The sequence below is a fragment of the Pogoniulus pusillus genome, chromosome 2, assembly GCF_015220805.1.
Source record: "Pogoniulus pusillus isolate bPogPus1 chromosome 2, bPogPus1.pri, whole genome shotgun sequence".
Lineage (NCBI taxonomy): Eukaryota > Metazoa > Chordata > Aves > Piciformes > Lybiidae > Pogoniulus > Pogoniulus pusillus.
The window spans coordinates 26836020-26858672 of NC_087265.1; the positions used below are offsets into that span (position 1 = coordinate 26836020).

At 44.4% G+C, this 22653-nt stretch overlaps 2 protein-coding genes across 4 annotated transcripts in view; one reads left to right on the top strand and one right to left on the bottom strand.

The window, feature by feature from the left end:
- RFTN2 (raftlin family member 2) overlaps positions 1 to 4273 on the top strand; it is a 35917-nt gene extending 31644 nt beyond the window's left edge. Inside the window, exons 9-10 of one of the 2 annotated variants that reach the window (XM_064158536.1) lie at positions 265 to 538; positions 739 to 4273. In XM_064158536.1, coding sequence (XP_064014606.1) covers positions 265 to 534 — 270 coding nt within the window. In that variant the 3' untranslated portion in view covers positions 535 to 538; positions 739 to 4273. Of the gene's footprint in view, positions 1 to 264 lie in introns of both variants that reach the window. The other variant, XM_064158527.1, reaches the window with a different exon arrangement.
- Positions 4274 to 5203: 930 nt separating this feature from the next.
- LOC135183503 (MOB-like protein phocein) lies at positions 5204 to 22325 on the bottom strand. 2 transcript variants are annotated; one of them, XM_064158562.1, is made up of 8 exons: positions 13575 to 13755; positions 11938 to 12000; positions 11384 to 11484; positions 10020 to 10062; positions 9664 to 9750; positions 8908 to 8987; positions 8057 to 8168; positions 5204 to 7535 (listed from the first exon to the last, which is right to left on the bottom strand). In XM_064158562.1, exons 1-8 carry the CDS (start codon positions 13632 to 13634, stop codon positions 7404 to 7406), a joined length of 678 nt encoding a protein of 225 aa, XP_064014632.1. In that variant the 5' UTR covers positions 13635 to 13755; the 3' UTR covers positions 5204 to 7403. The 2 variants fall into 2 exon arrangements, with proteins under 2 accessions (XP_064014632.1, XP_064014642.1); XM_064158572.1 differs by lacking the exons at positions 5204 to 7535; positions 8057 to 8168; positions 8908 to 8987; ... (3 more) ...; positions 11938 to 12000; positions 13575 to 13755 and adding exons at positions 18224 to 18584; positions 19141 to 19230; positions 20240 to 20404; positions 22218 to 22325.
- Between the last annotated feature and the right edge of the window lie 328 nt (positions 22326 to 22653).

The window sequence follows — 22653 nt, forward strand, 5'->3', positions numbered from 1 at the left end:
TAGAATTCATTCCTGCTGTCTTGTATGTCAGCTACATATTGTATCTTCTTTGTCTTGAAATTTATTGAGAACAGAAATGCATCTGTTGAAGATTTTTCTCCAGAGGAGTTCCTCCTTCAAACCAGAGTGTTAAATGCTGACTTCAGTTAAAGTGCAGCAGCTCACCTTAAATCCAGACATGGTTCATTGCAAAGTGTTTGGCCTTTACCCACACCCCTCTTTGTTTCCCTGAAGCTAACATTTGAACATCTTACTGTGTTTCAGAGGAAATCCTTAAGACAAGTTACTGGGGAGGATAAAGGCAAAGTGTCCAGCAGAAGTGTTGGATTAGATACAGCAACTTCTCGCCCTGTAGAAATTGGACAACCATCTGATGAGTTTCACCTTTCTCCATCTAAACAATGTTGGATCAAGGAGGGATCCTCTCACTATGGAGGCTTTGCTGGCTTCAGTAGCAGTGATGCAGTGTTAAGGGAACTGGATGATGGACAGTTTGACCAGGAAGATGGAGTGACTCAGGTCACGTGTATGTGATGAAGTAAGTAGCTGCATCAGATGAACATGTACAGAATTCACACAGATCTTTAAGAACAAACCCATTCTACTTTTAATGCCTCAGTGTAATCCTTTGAGTTCTCCCAGGCTCATTCTATGTTTGTCTGTCTCTTTGTGGTGTTAATCCTACTGTAGTAAGAACACTACTGCAAAATAATCTGTTTTTCTGTCTCTTTTGAATAGACTGAGTGCAAGACTGGGGGCTCTGCTAACTTGTTCACGCTGTTGACAAGGAAGGAAGCAAATGCTGCAGAACAGTGACAGTTTGAATTGTGGGAGAGAGAAAGGAGTGAGGGTGTTTTGTATTTTCCACAAGCTGGAGGAGTGTTTTGGGTTTTGTTTTTTTTTTTTTTAAAGGTCTTGTAAATATCGGTTGGGAAAATGAACTGTTTGGCTGTTGTCAAGTTTTAATGTGATTGTTGTTTGACTTGCCTTGCATACATTCAAAAGCTTAGAGAAATATTCAGTCTTTGACTAGAGTGGGAATAACTTAAGCTACATTCAGACTTGGTGTCTACAGAAAACCTCTGGAGGCAGGCGCTTGCTTCTGTAAATACAGCTTCACCTGTGATGGCTTCATCAGGGTTCCTTGTACATCTGAGCCAAAAGCCTTCTGATCAGGTAAATTGTGTAGTGGTATACACAGGAGTGGAAATGAACCATTCAACCCTGAAAGATAACTTTCAGTCTACTAAAAGGTAATTTGAAAAGCTCCTAAGAAGCATTGACAGCTGCTTGGTGCACAGTGATGTGATCAGAGGAGGAGCAAGTGGGCTAAGCTTCACGGGCACCATAGATCATAGGCTACATAGAACTATGCTGTGTTAGACAAAAACTTCCTCAGCTAAATGTATCTCACACTGGGTGAAGTCTATTCAGCTGCATCAAATAAGAAAAAGTCAGAGGTGGTGTCCCAGCTGCCCTGGGGCTCTCCCTGTCCACAGTGGTGGATGCTGGCACTAAATCATAGAATCACAGAATCAGTTTGGTTGGAAAAGACCATTAAGATACAGTCCAACCAGTGACTTTGCAATGGGCAAATGAATGCAGTGACAAGAACAGTGACAAACTGACTCCAAATGAGCACCCAAGGAGCTGACCAGGATGGTGGAAGTAAGACTGGGATCTTGATGGTAGGAAGCTGTGCAAAAAGGACACTGGCAGAAGCTGCTTATTGCAATGTGTTTTTAAGACCAGGCTGGATGTGACTCTGGGCATTGTGATCTAGTGGTAAGTTTCCCTATGTCATGGGAGTTGGGAACTAGATGATCCTCGAGGTCCTTTCCAACCCTGACAGTTCTGTGATTCTGTGATTAAGCAAGAAGTAGCTCATGAAAGAAGAAAGTTTCACTTGTATGATAAGCATGAGTAGTACAAAGCCTTAATGTTACTGCTGTTAATTTTTACAGGGCAGGGCAGATCCATTATACTTGTATTAGTTGTCATAGCTGGGAGCTTGAAATTATTATTGCTTTGGAGCTGTTCCCGTTTTATGATTAAATTGTTGTAGGCAGGCTGGTTTTTTTAACTTCAGAACTGGTTGGAATATGTTTGGGTTTCTTTGACCCAGAAAAATCCATAGTCCTAAAGCTGAAGCCATTCCTTCAGCTTCTTTTTCCTATTGTTCCATTGAAAAGGGCAACTTCTGTTTTCTCATTTGAGTTTCTGAAGAAAAAAGCTGGAAGCTTGGCAGAAGCTTCTGAATCATACCTATTTCTAGAGGCAGGTACCTGTAGTAGAGAAGCAGGAGTGTGCACACCACAGGGAGTATCTGTGATAGTAGGCACTGTAAGAAATCCTCTCACTAGGGCTTCTCTCCCCAGTTTCCTACCAGCATCTCAAGTGCATAGATGTGGGGAATGCCTTGTTCTACTTCCAAAAAAACTTCTCTTGAGTTACCCAGAACTCCCATGTGTATACTTTTAACTACTGGTGGTTCTCCATACAAGTCAAACCTGTAAAACCAACCTTTTGGTGGTTTTGGTGGATTTACTGCTTCAGAACTCTAGGAAATATGAATAATCCAAGTTAAAGCTTTTAAAGTATGTCCAATTACCTTTACAAAGCATTATCTCTACTTAGATGGGTAACAGTAGTGAAAACTGGATTGCAGCTCTTTAAATAGCTTACAGTCTAAAGTAATAAATTGAATCTTCCTAGAATATATACATTGGATAAAAGAATCTTTTAACTGAGATATTTTCCTACCAGTTGTTAAGGACACAGAAAATTCCAGGAAATTAGTGTCTTACTAGAAGAATTTTATGGAATGTGGGAAGAAGTTGAACATGGCTCTGGATGCCCACAGGTACACTGTATAACATCCCCATATTTGGCAAGATAGGTGCTGCTTAAGATGAAATAAAGCCATATCCCTTTTCAGCAGCCTTCAGTTTTAACTGTGCTGTGGTCCTTGCTCTGGACTGTCAGCTGTCAAGAGTGCTGCAAACCTGGATTTTTCTAGGCTTTTTAATTCAGTGTAAATATGTTGTTTTCTCTGAAGCCACTCAGCTATTCCTGTGTAGTTTAGGACAGCTGGGTTTTTAATGCCATGTTGCCTTGAAGGAGGTAAAGTAACCCCTGCTGTAGAAACATTCATCTAAATTGTTTTCCTAGCTTTTTGTTGTCTTTAACCTGACAGGGCTACATTTAGGCTATATATTGGGGAAAAAATAAAATGGAATTCTTCACCTGGAACAAAAATCAACATGATGCGAGCCAAGGTCAAAGGAAAGTAGTCTGGCCTCTACGGAGTGGGAGTACATTTCTCAGCATTCTTGTTTTGATGCAAGAACTCGAGGGAAGCATGGAGAGGGTAAGTAGCAGGTCTGAACCAAGTAATGGTGGCTATTCAGCTAACTTCTGGATGCTGTATACAAACTGCATGGAGATTGAAAAATTCCTGTCAGGAAAAAAACATTGTCTTAACATCTCTTGGTCACTGAAGCAGAAGCTGTTGGAAACCCTATGATCTGGTCTGACTGCAGTCTCATCCTGTTCTTGAGCATACTGTAAGCACCAGAGCTTCATCCCTTGTGGGTGTGTGGCTGAATGTCCGCTTCCTTTCAGCATCAGAGAGAGTAAGCTGCTTGCTTTGCCTCTGCAAAAATTACCTGCCCTTGTGCAGTAGCTGGGGAACACAGAATAAATTACTCATCCTCCTAGGATATGGATGCTGAAATCAAGAATTGAAAATCCTTCTGGAAGAAATTATAGAAAGCATTCTGGTTTGTTCTTTGTACTTTAAAATTCAGAAAGCCAACTGTATCTCATCTGGAGGGAGGAGGGGAGGGTGGATTTGAGGTAGAAAGGATTCCAGTTTAAGCTGCTTGTTTCACCACAAGCATTAAGGGATGCTTTTATTGGTGTTGTCATCAGCACTGTCCTGTGATTAAACTGTTTAACAATCACAAGAGCTGTCAGAGTCTGTCAAGATGTTTTTGTGTGCTTCTACTGATATGTATGCGTGGGGTGTGTGTCATACACACAATTCAGTTTTCGGAGACAGAAAGCAACCAGTGCTGATCATAACTTCTGCAGAAGACTTTATGCTTTCTGATGTTTAAATTCTTTGGAGAGGAAATATCTTTCTAATGTTTACAAGGAGAAGGAAACTGTCCACTGAAGGAAAAAAAAAAGTTGTGCCCCTCTCATAACTGTCAGAACAGTTTATTTACATACTTGGTCAACTCCAATAAACTGCTGATTAATTGCTGTATTTTTGGTCTGTAAAGTACTATTTCCTTTGTGTAAATCTAAGATCTTTTTGGTGGTTCTGGCAGGAAGCTACTCACTATTAAAAGCACTCATGGAATCAGCTACCAGGTTCTGGATGTTTATCTCCTGGTGACCTGAAATGGGTTAGATCCCTCAAGCAGGAGTTGTCCTTTTGCAGTGCAGTCTGTACAGCCACACAGCACCCAGGGCAAAGGTGACACGGTGACATACAGCCACCTGTTGAACACTGGTAAGGTTTTCCTTTACCTTTTGAAAGTGGAAAGTGCAAGCTGATGTCCTGACAATTGCTTATGACTTCCAGTTTAGAGAACAATGTCAGGATTTAGATTCTTCAGACAAATTCCTGTATTAAACATAGACAATTGGTGTGAATTTAACTGATTCCAGCCTTCAGGTGAGCATAGATTGAGACACAGTGGTGTAGAGGAAGTGGTCTGATGACATATTGTCAAAGATTATCTGCCTAAACAGAGGGGAACATTTGAGAGAATCAGAATTGTGGAAGGAAAGCAGCAAAATCATCATGGCTGACACATTTCAAGATATGCTGAGTTAAACGTTAGGAAAAACCACAGTGAGTAAGAAAAAAATAATTTGGAGGTTATCCACCACACCCCTCCTGTGCTGTGCTATCATCATCTGCTCATTCTGGTAGCTGGAAGGTCTTCTCTCCTAGACCTCCCTGTTTAACTGTAGCAGCAGCATTTTCTTATTTGAGAGATGTATACATTTCAGGTCCAACTTTGAGACATTAATGACTGTTGTTATTGCTTTGCTTCTGCAAGAGGAAATACAGCTTCACTTCAACACACTGTGTAGCAGACAGGGGAGAGGACCAACCCTGCTCCTGGAAGCACCCAATTCCTGCTATCTTGGACGACATGAAAAATGAGAATAACTTGCCAAAATATAGTGGTGTGGATAAAGAAACAGTTTAATTTTAACTTTTTTTTTCTTTTACAATATAATTCAAAGACAGTCTTAGTGTCCCTAGTCTGTAGAGTCTAAATTAAACCTGTTAATATTTCTTAGACAACTCAAGGGTTTGCTTAGGCTGACTGAAGTGTTAGGGTACCATCCAGGCACATGTGTGTACACAGTACTCATGTAAACAACAGCGAGGGAAAATACAAGCAGTGTTTCACTTCGGCCTTCAATAAAATTAGCTTAGTAGAGCAAGTCAGCTTTACAGTGCAAAGTGGAATGAGAATCCACAGGAGTAGAACTACCCGAGCTTTGTTTTGCAGTGGAACTCTTAAAGCATAAGGGAAGAAAAGAGGTGTGACATTTCAATGCAGTCCTGAGCCATGACATTGTTTTCTTCAGTTTTGCAAAAGAAATGTAATGAGCAAGCCCGGTTCTGGGGCTTGGCCCATCCCAGTCACCACAGCCTGCATGAGTGTGCGGTGACCCTGCAACAGAACCACACCCTGATGGTCCTGCAGCAGGCTCTTGCAGAACTCAGCATCTCTTACCACCTCCTCCTACTTGCAGCACTACCTTTAAGGTATCCATCGAAACAGAGTAGCCTGGTCTGTACAAGGTAATTACAGGTAAGTGTTGACTGTAAAGCCACTTCTGCTTGGACAACATATCTTGCAATTACCCTGCTGACACTTAAAACATCATGATACATATGAGACAAAAAGGGCTGCTGAAGGAAGGATTAGACCTGTTGAAGGACTTAAGCCCATCTCTCTGTTTTCTCATTGTTTCAATTCCCTTTACATCCAGGTGGTACAGTTGCTTGAGGTGTGCTTGATTTGTGTAAAGAAAAACAGCATTTAAGGCATGTTTAGTATATTCTGAGAAAAGACATTTAAAAGAGGTGGACTCCCTTCTTTCTAAGTAAGTACAAGGTAGAAAACAAAGTGTAACTTACAGAACTAGATGAGTTAGCCCAGTCTGACCTGCTTAAAGGAACAAAAAGAGGACCCCTGGCAACCTCAGAGGGAACCAAACAGCTGTAAGCAAAATCCACTTAACACAAACACGCCCCTATTGTAGCCTTGTACACTTAGCAGCGTGTCTGCTACCTTCACCTCTAAAACACTTAATTCTAGCATCCTAGACAGAACACAGTTAAGCAGCACTCATGGAAATTGTCAGTTATTGCAAATCTGCAAACATAACTAGAAATAAAAATCTTGATAGGGAATAGAAAGGGTGAATCCAATCTTTCTGCCCAAGAACATAATTCAGGTGAATGAAGGAAAAATAATATATGTCAAAAACATGATTCACTCTTGCAAAGAGCCAAGTTCAGCATTTCATTACTTAGAATGTTTCTTACTAGGAATACATGCTCTGTAGTGTAACATACTTATGAGGTATAGTCTGTAAGCGGTTGCCATAAATACACACAGGTGTAAGCCACTGACTTCTCTGCTGTGGTTATTCTTTAGAGAAGTTGTGGAGAACAGCAGCAGACTGCCTTAATAGGACAGCACCTGTCCCCTGCTCTACACAAACCTTCCCACTGGCAGCAACAAAACACATCCAGAAGGTATGTTAGATATCTACCAAGAATATCTGTGTACAATAGCATAGTGAAATTGTCTTTTTGGTATTACTAATATTGTAGCTCCTATTACTATTTGGATATGCACATCCACAGAGTTTTAAGTAAATCTTCAAAGCTAAAAAAATAAAAGCTAAATTAGGAACAAGCTACATTGCAAGAAGCTTTCCTGTAGAGTTAGTTAGATATTTACGGTGCTAATCTTTGAACTAAAATGAGTTACTGGAGCTCCTGCGTTACAAAATGGCTTGCTGTGAAATCTTCCTCTCGCTGCTTCCCCTCCCCATCAGACACACCTTCAGGATTGTGATTCAATGATTGTTTAGCAGCAATTTTAGAGAACTGTAAATTCATTTTATTAACAGGCATTATAAACAGGTACTACTACTTTTATTTAAAAACCATGAGTGCCACACTGATGAATATACAGCTCATGAATAACTTAAAAGTATTTCCCATATGAAAAGGCAGTGCACACAGCATACAAAAAGTGTACTAACCGAAGCTAAGGGATAGTGATTGAAGTGTCTAAAATGACAGTACAGATTTCACGTTGGTAGGCAGCACAGGCCTCTGCACAGCCAGCCCCTCACGCCTCGCTCTCCCCTGAGACTGAATTTTGCACTTCTTCTTCCAAAATTGGTACAATCAGGTTATCCTTGGACATCAGATTGTACTTCATCACAAACTTAGTGAACCGGTGACACAAGAAAGTTTCATTCTGGAGACGAAAAAGAGGGGAAAAGACAATACAGGAGGAGTGTTTTAAATCATCAAGGAGAACATGCTATGAAGAACTTGCTTGTCTGTAATTGCCTCCTTAGATTTACAAGTCTTAGAAAAGTGTAGTGATATTTAAATTGTAAATTTATATTGCTGCTTTTAAATCTTTCCTGCTTGCTTCTAGTTACTGCAGTTAACAACACTACTGAAGGTTAGGCTGAAGTCACAGCTCAATTCAACAAGATTAATCTGTGTTGTCTGAAGAAACACTCTCAAATGTTGATCTTTCATCCAAATGAAAGGCAGCCATAACTGGGTAAACTAGTAATATATAGACAGATAAAAATTCACCTGTACATACAACAGCGGTTTGGTTCTTAAAACACTTTGTCACCTGCTATAACTAACATCTCACTTGAATACAATCTGCTGCTAGGACCAAAAACAAATGTCTCATGCAATTACAGCTACACCTTCAGTAAATGCCCTTCTTTCAAGGTGTCACTTGAAACTACTTACTTCATACTCATCGAATATCTGCCGGTGGTGAAAATACGCGTGTGAAAATATTCTGTAAATCCTTCGGCACACCGATCCTAACTTGGCTACAGAGGATTCCTTTATGCTAACCCTGCAAGCACCAGGAGAAAGGTTACAGAACAGGCCCACTGAAATGACCTCTAACTGGTCACCTACACTCTTAACTGCCCAGGAAATTCAGTGCTGAAGTGCCGCAGATCTCTCTCTGCCACTGCCTATTTTTGCAAGGCAAAAACGTTGGTGCACTTTCCACTCGTAATAGTTGTACTCTGACTACAGAGAAGGTTTTGCCTGTTAAACGCTATCGATGGGTTTCTGCTTTGTTGACAGACAAAGGGAAAGACCTGCAGCTGCTGGACTCCTAGAGAAGCACAGTTGTGACTTCACCACAATGCCACATGTGGGCTGCCCCTTCAATACGCTCAGACCGTCTTCTGTGGTTGCTGATGTCCCACAGCAGACTTCTAGGCTTCTAAAGGTTTTCTGTAGTGTCTAAGTGCTTTGAGCTACTGCAGCTTTCTAAAGGCTATCTTGTTACTGAGGTTGCCACTACTCCAGTGGAATCCCATAACACCAGTGGGTACTAGAAGTTTCCACGTATAAAGCACCCTCAGTCCAGTAAATAGCAATCTGTTTGAACCAGCAGGAATTCCTCTTTAGTTTAAAAGTGACGACAGGTCTACCAGCAAGTGACAGATGCTGCAGGACTTCAGGTATTTTCAGTAGCAGTCCATCAAAAATGAGTTGAAACACTTCCATGTGCTTTTTAAGTGTCTAGGTGCCACCTATTCTCTCTCTCCCTCCCTCCTCCCAAACAAAAGCATTTTTACCTGCTGGGGAAGTATTTATTGCTATTCAGAAGACAAGCAGCTCCATCAAGTGTGTGTCTGGTGTAGTCTATAGCAGGACACTACACAAACAGAGAGTGAGTGATCATATGTTACAACTGCATTGTCACACCACTTGTTTAAAGAAAAAGCATTTCAATCGTGTTTCCTGATGCTTTTAAATTCACTGGTCATTTTTATCCCCAGAAGTTCAACAGAGCTTCTCTGAGGGTCTTAATTAAGTTTCCTCCTTAAGTGAGCCATTTATTTTCTGTTTCACAACCCATGTCAATGATTCCAAACAAAAAGTGTCCCAGAAAATTTGGTTATACATTCAAGTAGTAGATTTTATGACTTCACTACCTTTTAGCAGGGACTTCCCCAAGAACTCGTACATGCGGTCACTTTCAGTGTCAGGCTTATATGCCCAGTGCAATGGATGGAGGTCAGATTTGAAGAGGACAGCCTGTTCTCGGCATGTGCTCTTTGAGTTAAACAAAGATGTTTCTCCATTGAATTTCAGGCTGTCTCAACACGAGGAAAAAAAGAGGGGAATGTGCAAAGTCCCTAAAACTGTGGTAAAAAAGCATCTCCTTTTGTAAACCGCCATGGATATGGAAAGAAAACTTCAAGTGGCCTTTTTAACCCAAGTAGGATCTTCAGTTTGACTAAGAAGTCAGCTATGATGGTCTCAAGAACATAAGACCTGTGAAAAGAAATCCTACAACAGTGGGGTCATTTTTCCACAATAATCCATACCTCTTTGGGAGTTTTGTGAGCTGCACAAAGGAAAATCCACTGCTCAGTTGCTGTCATCTGAGTACACGTGTCTGGGTGACATTCACTCTGTTAAAACCAATTGTCCAGCCATGAAAACCATGATCAGCAAAAAGTAACCCAACCTGTTCAAAACACTTTTTCTTGCCCTGTCCCAAATCAAAAAGGTTGGGGTTTTTTTGTTGTTGTTGTTGTTGTTTTTTAACCAGAAGTCTTAAAAACCTTAAAAAACTCTTACCTCAACCCACTGTTAAAATCTATGTATGTAGATTCTGCATCTTACAATACAAAGAAGTCTTCTGCTTGATATAATGTAAGAATATAAAGAAAAGGATTACCTGAAGCTTGACAGCTAGTCCATTGAGCTCAAGGCAGAACTGTCTAAAAGAATATGGACACAGCAACATCAAAATCAACAATTTGTTTTCCTGTGGGAAGTGTCTAACACAAATCAAGGTTAGACATTCTGATCTTCCTCACAGATCTCTTAATGCTTTTGGAAATTACTTCTTGTAAAGTTGAAGAAATACATCACAACATGAAAAAAAAACGCTTCAAAGAACACCATCAGATCATTTCAGTTTATGTCACACCTGAGAAGGCAATAGGCTAGGAGCTGGTACAGTGTAAAAGTACTACAAGTGGAGAGAAGCAGGATTCACACCAGGGCTTTTTTTTTTTTCACCCAGCAAACCTGAATTTCCATACAAGTAGAAAAAGAACTCTAAGACATAGTAGTAGTACTTGTAGTACTCTTACTTTACCAGCTAAAGCCTGATTTCCTGCATTGTCCAGGAAAAGCACTGGAAGCAGCTAGATTCACATTCCCAATTAGTGGAGGTGAAGAATTGATGATACTGGTTAACAGACAGCTGAAGATGAGCCAGTGTGTGCCCAGGTGGCCAAGGTCAACAGCACTGGATCAGGAATAGCATGACCAGCAGGACCAGGGCAGGGATCCTTTCCCCTTCAAATACTGGGTTTGGTTTTGGGGCCCTCACTGCAAGAAGGACACTGAGGTGCTGGAACATATCCAGAGAAAGGCAACACAGTTGGTGGATGGTTTGGAGAACACGTCTGGGGAGGAGGAGCTGAGGGAACTAGGGTTGTTTAGTTTGAGGAAAAGGAGGCTGAGGGGAGACCTCACTGCTCTCTACACTTTGCTAAAAGGAGACTGAAGCCAAGTGAGGGATGGTCTCTCTCCCATGTAACAAGTGGCAGGACAAGAGAAAATGACCCAATACAATGATGAAGTCCCCATCCCTGGAAGGAATTAAAAGTCATATAGATGTGGTGCCAAGGGATGTGGTTTAGCAGTGGATTTGTGAGTGTTGGGTTAATGGTTGGACTCAATGATCTTAAAGGTTTTTTACAAGCTTAATGATTTGCTGACACTAAGAGAAAAGTGGCATGGAAATACCTATGTTGTCATATCCATAACACACATAACCAGTACAGCTTTTGAAGCCAGGAAAAACACCTTCTTACAAACCACCAAAAACATGAGCTCAGAGCATGTCATCAATATTTAGAAAGAACAAGAAATTCAGAAAATAATTAATACCAAAGGATAAGAATATTTCACAGCAGAGACACCAAGTTTCAACTAAACTACTTTTGATCTGTCCTGTTCAAAAAGACTCGCTGTTTATGAACAAAACTTAGAATGGGGATATGGTGTTGACAGAAGATGGATTCTCACCTTAGATGTTCGTACTTCCATACACCTTCATCCTGGCCTTCAGGAGGTTCAAGAATCTTATCAATGTTGGAACAGTCTGCCCTTATGTTTTGCTGAATATACTGAGAGGAGGAAAAAATAGAGCTAGATCTCTGGATTCTGTTGTAATTATAGTAATTCAGTGTATTAGGATATTTAGTTTTTGAGAGACTTCTCTTGAGGAATGACAGACTAAAACATTAACAAATGTAAGAAAACTGGTATTAAGAAAACTTGATCAGAATGGGTAAATTTGACAGTTTTGAAACCTCTGTCTCACAAGAGAAACACCCCTCCACTGTTTACTGCAATCTGTTTTGTTTAAGGTGGAAATTCTAGCTATTTCTACACACACTATTAATGACTGCCAGTTTTTAAATAGATCTAGAGCGCTTATGAAATCCACTCCTGTGCAATGTTCTGAGTAGACAGAGATATTTTGGTTAAAAAAAAAAAAAAGAAACAAAAAACCAGGGAAGAAGGCAAACCCAGGGAAGCTGAGCTTGTGAACAGCATGCCAGGTTAAGTCAGAATACCTGCTGAACAGCCAGTGTACTGTCCATTTCCTCAAAGGACTCATCAGGCCAGTTGTAGAAATCCTGTTAAAAGAAGTTTAAACACTTAACAGCAACAGAAGGGAAGGAAGAGAAGCACACAACTTGCAGTAAGCCTGAACAGGCAGGAAAATAGATGTGGTTCATACAATTCCAGGAAGCTTCGTTTTAACAGAAGCAGGGCACAGTCTTGGCAGGAGCAGGGTGAAATGGGACTTGCACTCCTGATGTCACAACATTCACATCTGGTGCAACTGGGATCATCCCAGACGTGTGAATTTCCTTACTCTGCATTTTTCGTATCTAAAATGTCATGGTGCTCCCTCTTTCTATCTGGAAATACTGGACCTCAGCCTCCCACAGCTGTCCTGGAGAAGCAAAGACTCCAACTGTCAAGCGTAGCAACCTGCTCTTGAGGGAGAATACAAGTCACCTCTAGAGAAAGGAGCGAGCAACCAGTGCTGAAATATCATTATCTGTGTTTACACAGAGTAGCTACACCAGTGTCATCCAAACTTCATTACAGGCTCAGAAAAACACACAAAATGCTTCAGCCAACGTGTACCTGTTAACAGAGTTTGTAATTTAACCCAGTCTAGATCCACATCCAGCTGACTGTTTTTCAGAACACTGCACACCGATCAAAGGCACAGAACATTCCATTTCCTTCATCGATCAGACGTGTACGGAATGAAGCGATTTACGGGGCTGTGTAACAATCTCACCTCTGTACATTATGACAAAGAATGGGAGGAGAGCTGTGTTTTCCTACAACACCCTGTCACACGCCGCCGCTCCCAGCCCTGAGCTCTCCTCACAGCAGAGGGAGAAAGGTTTGTGCCAAGGCCTCACAGAAGATTACAGCTCTGAAGCCACCTCACGTGTTTCAGGAGTACCTTTGCAAGACGACCCGGAAAGCGCAGAAATAGACCGGTTTTGTTTTGATTAGGAGAAACGATGTGTCAAGAGCCTGGGTTGGTGCTGAGCGAAGCATGTATTATGTAAGGGGCGATTTCTCTACAGATGAGCAGGCCAGGTGTCGATGTAGAACTCTCTCCGAGGTCTGTATAGGCGCCCACACTGATTTGTACTGTTAGTACTTGAACAGCAAGGACAGCAACAGGCTGGCAGCATCAGCACGTCAAATGGCTGGGAGCAGTCCTTCGCCTTAACGCACCCCCATTATCTCAGCGCTCTCCCACGCTCCTGGTGTCCCCAGCAGTGGCAGCGCACCGCCAGTGACAGCCACCACGCTCCGGCCATGTCGATCCCAGCAGCAACACTGCTTTCGCTCCTGCTCCGGGGCCTGGAGACCCCCGGGAAGCACTGAAGCCGGTGCCGCAGTGCCCTTCTTACCGGGGCCCGGCGGACCACCGCCCCGTGGGGAAGGCAGCTCCATCAGGCCGCTCTCGCTCAGGCATCGTCGAACAAAGCGATGCCGCGAAGCGGGGCCGGCCGCCGCCGCCCGCCCGCCCCGGCGCAGGTAGCGCTGGGCCCCGGAAGGCCTGGTGAGGCCCGTGATACAGTCCCGGCAGACAGCCGAGGTCGGCGCCTCGGCCGCCGCAGCGCTGCCCGCCCCCGCGCTCGACCCGGCCGCGGACTCGGCGGCGCTGCCTCACCTGGGCCTTGGTACCCGGCCTGTTCCGCCTCAGCACTGCCGTCCCCTCCGCCATGACCATAGTGACAGCGGCGCCAGGACCCGGATGCGGCAGCGCCGGGCGGGGCGGCAGGCGAGGGGGAGGAACCGGCGCTGCGGCGGGCGGCGGCGGAGGGCGGGAAGGAAGGGTGGAGGAAGAGGCAGAAGAGCCGCGGCGGGGCGCGGGAAGCGGCTCTCGCGAGAGGCGGCGCTGAGGCCAGGTGGGTGTGGGCTGCGTGCTCTGGCCCCGTCCCTCCCCGCCTTGGGTCAGCCCACGCTGCTGTTCCCGGTCTTGGCCACGGGGCCGCGCCTCGGGCTGGCGGCTCGGCTTGGCCGCGGCAGCCTTCTCTCAGCGCTTCGGGCTTCTGGGCAGCGCGGTGCGGGCACCCGCGGGTTGCCGAGGGAGCTGCTGCGGAAGCAGAGTGTTCCGTGTGTTCGTGAGAGACAACACAACCCCCACGGGAGATGTGCCCTGCTCTGATGGTGCTGCCTGCCTCTTAACGTGCAGGCCGCTGGGTGCCTGCCCGGGGACTGTGTCGTGGGGCTGGTGTCACGACGGCAGGGCTGTAGCGGTGGGTGGGCGTTCTCCTCGCTGCGTTTGTGAGGAGACGTTCCCGAGGTGAAGGAGCAGTCTGTTAGGTGAGAAAAACGCGTTCTGCGGATTTCATCCCGTTTCGCCAGAGTCCCTTGGACAGGCCTCAGCTGCTCTGTATCCCGCACAGCTCAGTCTACAATTTTGTAAACCATAATGAGGGGGTGGATTAAAAAAAAAAATCATAAATCAATATCTGAAGTCCTACATTAAAGATACATAGTTGTTGATGCCGAGAATAATGAACTGAAAAATCCAGCGGTGCCTTGGTATGAAATGCTGTAGGAGGTACAAAGCCTTTGGAGTGTGGCTTTGGTGTACAAAGGTCAGGGACTGCTCTGCTAACGGCAAGCAGCTTGGGTTTCAAGGTTACACGTGTTGACTGAATTTGGAAAGAAAACACTAAAAAGGCACTGTTAGATTATAGATGGCTGATAAGTGTGTCCCTGTTACAAGTCTTTTTGGAAGACTAGAGTGGCTTCTGTTATTTCTGTAGGATAAGGAAGAAGAAAATTATTTGGAAGCTGCTTTGTTTCTAGGGAGAAGTACAAAACAGGCAAGTGAGGCACCTGCACCTTCTGTGAGCAAGAACAATGGAGCAGTAAGGTGGAGAGGAGATACTTGCCCTATACAATCAGAACGTGAACTGTTGCAGTTGACAGTGAGTGCTCTGACGGGGAGAATCACACAGTTCTTTTGCTCTAAATAACATTTGCTTTCCCAGGTTAAAGCCTCTTCCTTCTACCCAGTGAGATGTAGAATGCATGAAGCATTTCTGTATTGAAAACACTGAACAATCTTGAATTGGGTTTTCTTGTCAGAAAGCAAAGGGGCATTCTGAATACTTATTTCACCCAAGCAGTGCCATGACCTACCTTGTTCTGGAGGCCAGGTTAGTGCTGAAAGCCAGGTGAGGTGTGAGTGATGAGAAGTAGGTAATGGGGTCACCCCTGCCCAGGTACATCCCCCCAGAGTGTAGAGGATACTAAGGTCAGTTGGCTTCATGTCACACGGTACGGGAGAGGTGGCATTCTTAATCTAAGCTCCTGCTATTTGGGTTACTGGTTTACCTCTGGTCAGCATTCCTGCCTCAGAAATGTTAGCTGCTTGATTCCTTTAGTGTAGCTCAACCCTTCTCATCAGTAGTTTGTGTAAGACACTGTGTAAAGGTTAATGACACTGGGAGAGATTGGTGAGTTAGAATGAAGTGGGCATGTGTCCTATTCACTGATTAAATCAACTCTAATCCAATGTTAATTTTTTATGAGGTAGATTCTATAATTAGCCAGTCCCAAAGTAAAAGCAAATCGACCAGTTTAAGTCCCTTAAAATTCGGCAGCTTGTTTCTTTTTTGGGGTTTTGTTTATTTGGAGGGTTTTGTGTTGCTTTTTACTTTTCCTGTCATCATGCTCAAGGTTTAGCTGATATCTGAAGCACAGAGAGATGGAGATTTGACATTTATGCTTGTCCCTGACTTGTATTTCATGGACATCTTGTTTCTAAAATAGAAATAAATCTCACCATGAAGAAATACCTCTCAGAGAGAAATGCATATTAATCAGTTCAATCTGCAGCTGGTTCCTGAGTCTGCAGTGTTTCTTAATGAAGGTGTGGAAGTCTGTAGGTCGTTAATGTTACTCCTTGATAATTAACACCATATTCCTGGAGGCTGCTCATTATTTTCGTTCAATTGATTTTCAGGTTAGTTTTAAAATTTAGTTAACCACTCTTTGGTTTTCACCTGGGCCTCAATGCCTCATGACCTTCAAGAGTGAAAAATGGAGTATTTGGTCAAAATCTTACTGTTCTTGTACTGTTGGGGATCTGTCTTCCTTTGTTCTCTGCTAATGTGGAAAAATTCATCCTTTGGCAGGATGACATAAGCAGAACCAGCAAGATTTTTCTGCAGACAGTGTAGCTGTGGCTAGTGGAAGCTGTTCTGAAATGTTAGAAAAGTAGATGAAGTCCATCTTGTTTCATGATGGATCAGTCTGAAGAAAAGCAGGGAAAGACTGTATCTTCACCAACAAAAAACACTTACATCTAACATTTTTTTCCCAAATTGAAGCTTTGAAATAATCTAGAAAGCAGTGGAAAAAACTCGTTTAAATTCCTACAGGAATAATACACCAAAGAAAGAACTTTTGTGATGCATTCTGTCCTATTCTAGAACCTGACGGAAGGCAGCTCTAAAGGGTCCTAGTGGACAATAAGTTATCTATGGGACAGCAATGTGCCCTTGTGGCCAAGAAGGCCAATGGTATCCTGAGGTGCATTGTAAAATTGTCTAGGGAGGTTCTCCTCCCCCTCTACTCTGCCCTGGTGAGACCATACTTGGAGTAGTGTGTCCAGTTTTGGGGTTCCCAACTCAAGAGAGACAGGAATCTGCTGGAGAGAGTCCAGTGGAGAGCCATGAGGATGATTAAGGGACTTGAACATCTCTCCTATGAAGAAAGACAGAGAGAGCTGGGGCTGTTAAGTCTGGAGAAGGCTGGGAAGGGATCTTATCTATGTTTTGAGGGGTAGATGTCAAGAGGAAGGTGCCAGGCTGTGCCAGGCTCTTTTCAGTGGCACCCAGTAATAGGACAACAAATAACAGATACATTCTAGAACACATGAACTTCCACTTCAACATGAGGAGAAACTTCTTTACTGTGGGGATGACAGAGCACTGGAACAAGGCTGCCCAGAGAATTTGTAGTCTTCTCTGGAGACTTTCAAAACCAGCCTGGATGTGTGCCTGCTTGGCCCTTCCTAGATGATGCTGCTTTGGCAGGGTGGTTGGCCTTGATGATCTCTGGAGGCCCCTTCCAATTCCTAACATTCTCTGAATCTGGTATGCTGTCATGCTTGGCTGTGTAGCAGTTTCCCTGTCCTTGCTTGCAGTGATGGGTTCATGGTGCAAGAACAAAATGTTCTCTAAACTTAGCAGATGTTGTAGCCTGTCCTTCATTTGATTAGTCCAATGCCATGGCTACTCAGCAGCAGTACCTATAAACATCATGAGTCGATTTGCAGGGTCAGGCTTCTGGGTAATTCATGTCTCTAGAAGATGTTACTGAAGGAAGTGCTTAATGTTGGGGCCTAAACACTTCTCTGCTGGGAGTTGTTTCCTGCTGTGCCTTTTTCTGCTGGAGACAGGGTGTAGTTTCCATAAGTAGTTTGTAAATTATGTTCAGCACTGTGCTCTGTGACCACAGCAGAATACTTGCCTTATCATGGAGGACAAAGGCATGTTTGCTGTGGTGGAAGGCACTTGTGCTGTGACAGCCTCAAGTGTCAGCTGTGTTAGTAGCAGTAAGTCACATACTGATTTAGTTCACCTAAGACTACATCAAAACACTTAAGGCAGTGCTTGGACTGCACCAGATCAACACACACACAAACCTTGAAACATTGTTTGGAACAGCGTGTGAAGAGATGTGTTGTCTTTTGCTTTAACAACCTTGAGTCTTTCTCCAAGGCAAGACAGGATGGTTAGAAATACACAAATCTGATTGCCTCAGCAATTGCTCAAGTGAATGTCCTGCTAGTTAAGAATGTTGTGTTAAGGATGAAGGCATTAAGATTGCTGAATCAGCTCTCAGAAATCTGGAGGGTAGCAATTTGCTTTCAGATCAACCCCCATTCTGCCTGGTAAGCTGCTGGAGGGAAGCTAGTTGTTTCCTGTGGATGAAATTCAGTGATATAAGTAATAAAACATACTCTTCTCTGGATGATACTGTTCTGGCACAAGCACGACCGGTACCAAGCTCCTTTTGGACTGCTGTGAGTCTGCTGGTGGCAGGGTGGTTCGTATGTGTTCCAATCTACCAGCGTCCTACTTGCTGCTGAAATCCCCACTGTTACCTGAAAGTTCAGCATGCACAGGAGCTCGAGGTCTCCTCCATCTATGTGATAACCCTTCTAAACTCACCCCCAACTTCATACAAGCTGAGGCAAATTATGTGATACTGCAATTGAGCTGTTTCAGAGATCAGCTTATTTCACAACCAAGACTTGGTTTCACTGAGCAACAGCAGAAGCTGAGACAGAAGCAGAACAGTTTTAGAAGTTTATTGTAAAGACCTTTACAGTCTCAGTACAGAGATACAGATATAAAAGTGGTGTTGTCTGGAATAATTAAGGCTGCTTGGTGGTCATCTGAATTTCACTGTTGAGTGGAACGCAAGAAAGAGCAACTTGGTTTCTGACTGTACATGGTTTTATTTGTGTTCCATCGTTACAGTGAGCTCACACATCATTGCAGAGACTCAATGCCTGCTTGTTATAAAATAAAGGACATTATTTACACAATGAATGATGAATTTCAGCATTTTAGTGGAATGGATGACTGCTGCTGCATCAGAGTTAATCCAGGTACTTCCCAAGAATGTCACCATCTCTAAACAAGTAGTAGTCCTGCAGAGAAAGAGACATTGGCACTTGTCACCCCAGTTGCTTTGCAAATACTGCTGTATTCTGAAAGCAGGGCTACCACAGTCATCAAGTACAGAATCAAAAGTGAGCTAGCTAAGACCAGCTCTACATGTTGACTTACTGAAAAAGATGTTTTCTGCCCTAAGATACTCTTTGGGAAAGCTCCTGAGTTACTATTTTTTGCTACTGGGAAGTGCAGGAACAGTTAGGAGACAGCTCCGCAGGCTTTCCCTGTCAAAAGCAAGGGTACCCCCACTAATTACAAAACTTTTTAGGATTCTCTCTAAAGTATGATAGGTATAGAGAGCCACTTTGTCCACACAGCAAAGATCCAGCCAGAGGTTTTCTTGGTTGATTTTAAGCAGGGTGAAAATAGCAAGTACTGCAGGTACTAGAGGGGTGGCTGGATTCAGCTGCTCCCCTCTAAACATCAACTACATTTCCTGAGTGCTGCCAACACTACGCTATTTGTTAGTGGCAGCAGAATTGATGTTTTGGGACCAGCTTCGTCTGCAGGCAGAAAGCTGGGAAAACTCACCTTATCTTCTAGTACAATCTTGGTACCACCATATTCTGGTAACAAGACCTTCTCACCCACTTTGACACTCACTGGCTGAATCTCGCCGTTCTGAAAAACAAAAGAAATCCTTTTTTTTTTCCACAATACAGAACACTCAGGAAATAGCTGATTTCATTGCACAGTGAAAATAGAAGTCATTTTTATTTAGCTTCAAGTGTAACTTCAACTGCAAACACATAATGTAACTTAAAAAAACACACCCCAGAAACCTGAGAAAGTAATTGACAGACCATGAAACCCCCTCTAAAATGGAGGGAGATAAATTAGCCAAGGCTAATTTTCCAAGTGCCAGTGAACAAAGATCCTCCTTCCCCTCTCTGCTACTGTGATCAGCCTGTCACTATTGCTGACAAACCAGCTGCTCAGAGACACCCAAGAGTTTAATTTTATTTTTGTGTTATAAAAAATTACTAGCATGTTGGTCAAATATCAGCAGTATTTCACCATCTTGAGTTTCAGAAGTCAGACAACTCACACAGAACAGTGTGATACATGTGGAGAGACTCAGGGTAAAGAAGTCCCAAGTTAACGTGCCCAAGTTGAAATTTAACTTGTTTTTCCTCTGTTGTTACTAACTAAGCACTACTTTGGAGGGGAAAAACCCCTCCTGAGGCTGAAGCCCATAGCACTTCTGTGGAGCAAGGACTGTCTTTATTTTATGATCCCAGATGAGTACTCAAGACACAAACAGAAAAATACTTAGCATTTACTTCTCTTGATTCCTCATCATCCTTTGTCTAATAGTCTGCTCCTTGTGGACCATGACACTGCCACCCTGCTGACCAGTCACAGCTTGAGGCATGTGATCGTTTGAAGAAAGGCAGCTGTCCTTCAAGGTTTTGGCTGAGAAGTGAGGAAAGAACATATCCCCCAGAACTCTCAAACCACCAAACTGCACCTCCTCTTTGAATCTTTACTTGCAACTTTTATCCCCACCATCCATTTTGGGGAGCTCTCACTCGTGCATACTGCAGCCATCCTTTTTCTCATGATAATACTCCAGCTACCACCACACCACCACCAATTTTACGCCCATGTAATGCTCCAGGGCTTTTACCTTTCCCTTGGCTCCAGATCCAACTGCTACTACTGTGGCTTGCAGGACTTTCCCTTGAGCTTTTTCTGGAATCATGATGCCTCCTTTGGTTACCGTCTCTGCTGCACATCGCTCAACCAGAACACGATCAAAGAGAGGAAGAAACTTCCTAAAAGCTTTTCCTGCCTGTGGAGGTAATTGTGCATTGTAACAAGAGGAATGTTGCAAACAAAATCATTTTTCTGCTGAGATAAAATAAGCTTTGAGGAAAATGCTCAGCATTTATTTTAAACAGTAGCAGACATTGCAACTGTATTGCATCAGAAACCAGGCAGATGCTGGGCAACCTGACTGATCAGCCAGAAGCTATTCTCCAGCTCTGGGAGGGGGAGAGGGAAACCATCACCAGATGGAGCTGCATCACCTCCCATGTCTGAAATCTCCCCGGGCTCTGAATCCCAACCCTTTCTTTACTATAGTCTGGTAAGCATTATTATTAATTCTATGAACTATATTTATTGAGTTTGTAACTAGAATTAATGACAATTAAGGACCTCTTGGGACAGCTTCATTTTTATTCATGGAGTGTTTTGTAGTGAAAAAACAAAACTCCAGCTAGGTCACCCTACACCAAGCTTTCACATAACAATATACAGCCTCCAAAATTGGAATTCTGAGGTGGGAGTGCTGTTACTTATGCTGACTTACACCAATAAACTACAGCTTTATAGGAAGCTTAAGGTTTAAGCTCCTAAAAACAGAAAGGCTACCTTCACTGTTTCAGTATCTGCCTTTGCTTAAGCAGAGCTAGAGTGGGATTTTTTGTTGGGATTTGACGGAGTTTGGAGGTTTTTAGCTTTTTTTCCAGCAACCACTTTCTGCTGCTTGGCTGCACTTCAGCAACAGTAGCCAGCCTAACTCTCAGGTAGTAGATAAATAGGAGTACCAAACCCGAACAAGCAGAGGTCAAGAAGAAGGAACTTGCTTTGATTTAAAAAGAAGACATGGCAGCTTGCCAAGGTACATAGAGATAGTGCTCCACTAGAGAGGTACCCAGAGCACACATGCAAAGAAACACCTAGAAACAGGGGCCTGGAGTCCACGCACCTACACTCGGTGTACAGTCATGCTTTGGAGATAGGGAGAGAAGAAAATTACAGGCTGAGCACAAACTAAAGAATGTAGGAATGAAAGAGCCCACGAAAGACAAGTCCCTGATCAATGCTACTGCCACAATGATGAAAAATGGCAAAAACAAAAGGCTGCAGCTGTGTTTGCTTTCATGCCGTGAAGGTAACAGCTCTGATCCTCATTTTTAGAGACGTTCTGTGTTTAATAGGCTCATGACCGCATTTTACACCAAGTTACACGAAATGCTGACTCCTCCCATTAATAGGATTATTACAAAGTATCGGTGGCAAGGAGAGGGGCAGCTCTGCTCTTAGCCAGCTCTTCTCTGAGGCTTCTCTACAAGCAAAGTTGTAAACCACAGAGAATGAATGAGTAAAGGTGCAGCCCGAACGCCTTTCACCTGCAGACTGCGCAGCCGCAGCTCTGCCCAGCGCGCTCACCGCTAGCAGGCTGCTCCCGTTACCGCGGGTAGAGGCGATGGAACTGGAGAACCGGGAAGCCAAAAGCGGCCCCTACAAGCACTCCCGCCACGTCCTGGCCTGCGGCCTCCGCGCTGCCAGTGTCACCGTTTCTACCCGTGACCTTGCAGGGCTCCCAAACCGCGACAGAGCTCTACTAGGAATGGAGCGGCTTGCCGCTAATGCCGATGAGGCTCTCTAACCTGCTAAGCCCCCACCGCCTACACTCCCTCCCTCCCTCCCGCTGGGCTCACTGCGGCCCCGGGGACGGCGGCAAAATGAGGGTACTTAGCGGCGTGGCCGCAGTGCTTAAAGAGCCCAAATAGCAGCAATCACCCCCTCTGCCCCTGTGCTACCGGGACCGGAGCTAGGGCTACGGCAGAAGCGGGACACCGCCACCAGACACTCACCATGGCTGCTGCTGCTGCTGCACACCCCTGCACCGAGTGACCGGGCCGCCGCGGGCACACGTGAGGAAAGGTCACGGCCTGCGCATGCGCCGCCGCCGCCGGCACCGCCCCGCCCGCCGCCGCGCCCCGCCCCGGCTCCCCTCGCTTTAGCGCCGCCAGTTATTTTTCGCTGCCGGGACTGGGTCCCGTTCTCGGGCGGCACTGAGAGGCCGGCGGCGGGGCGAACCGCACCGCAGAGTGCCCCTCGGCCCCGGGGGTCGGGCAAACGCCCGGAAGTGAGATCAGCTCAACTTTGACCTTCAGCGAGCATGAGCGTTCCAGAAGGTTCTGGAATTGGCCGGCCCCGGAACATGAGTGCTCCACGCTGTGGCTTACCGCGCATGCGCCCCGCTCGGCCGGCGCCACCCTGAGGCCCGCGGGAGGCCTACTGGCGGGC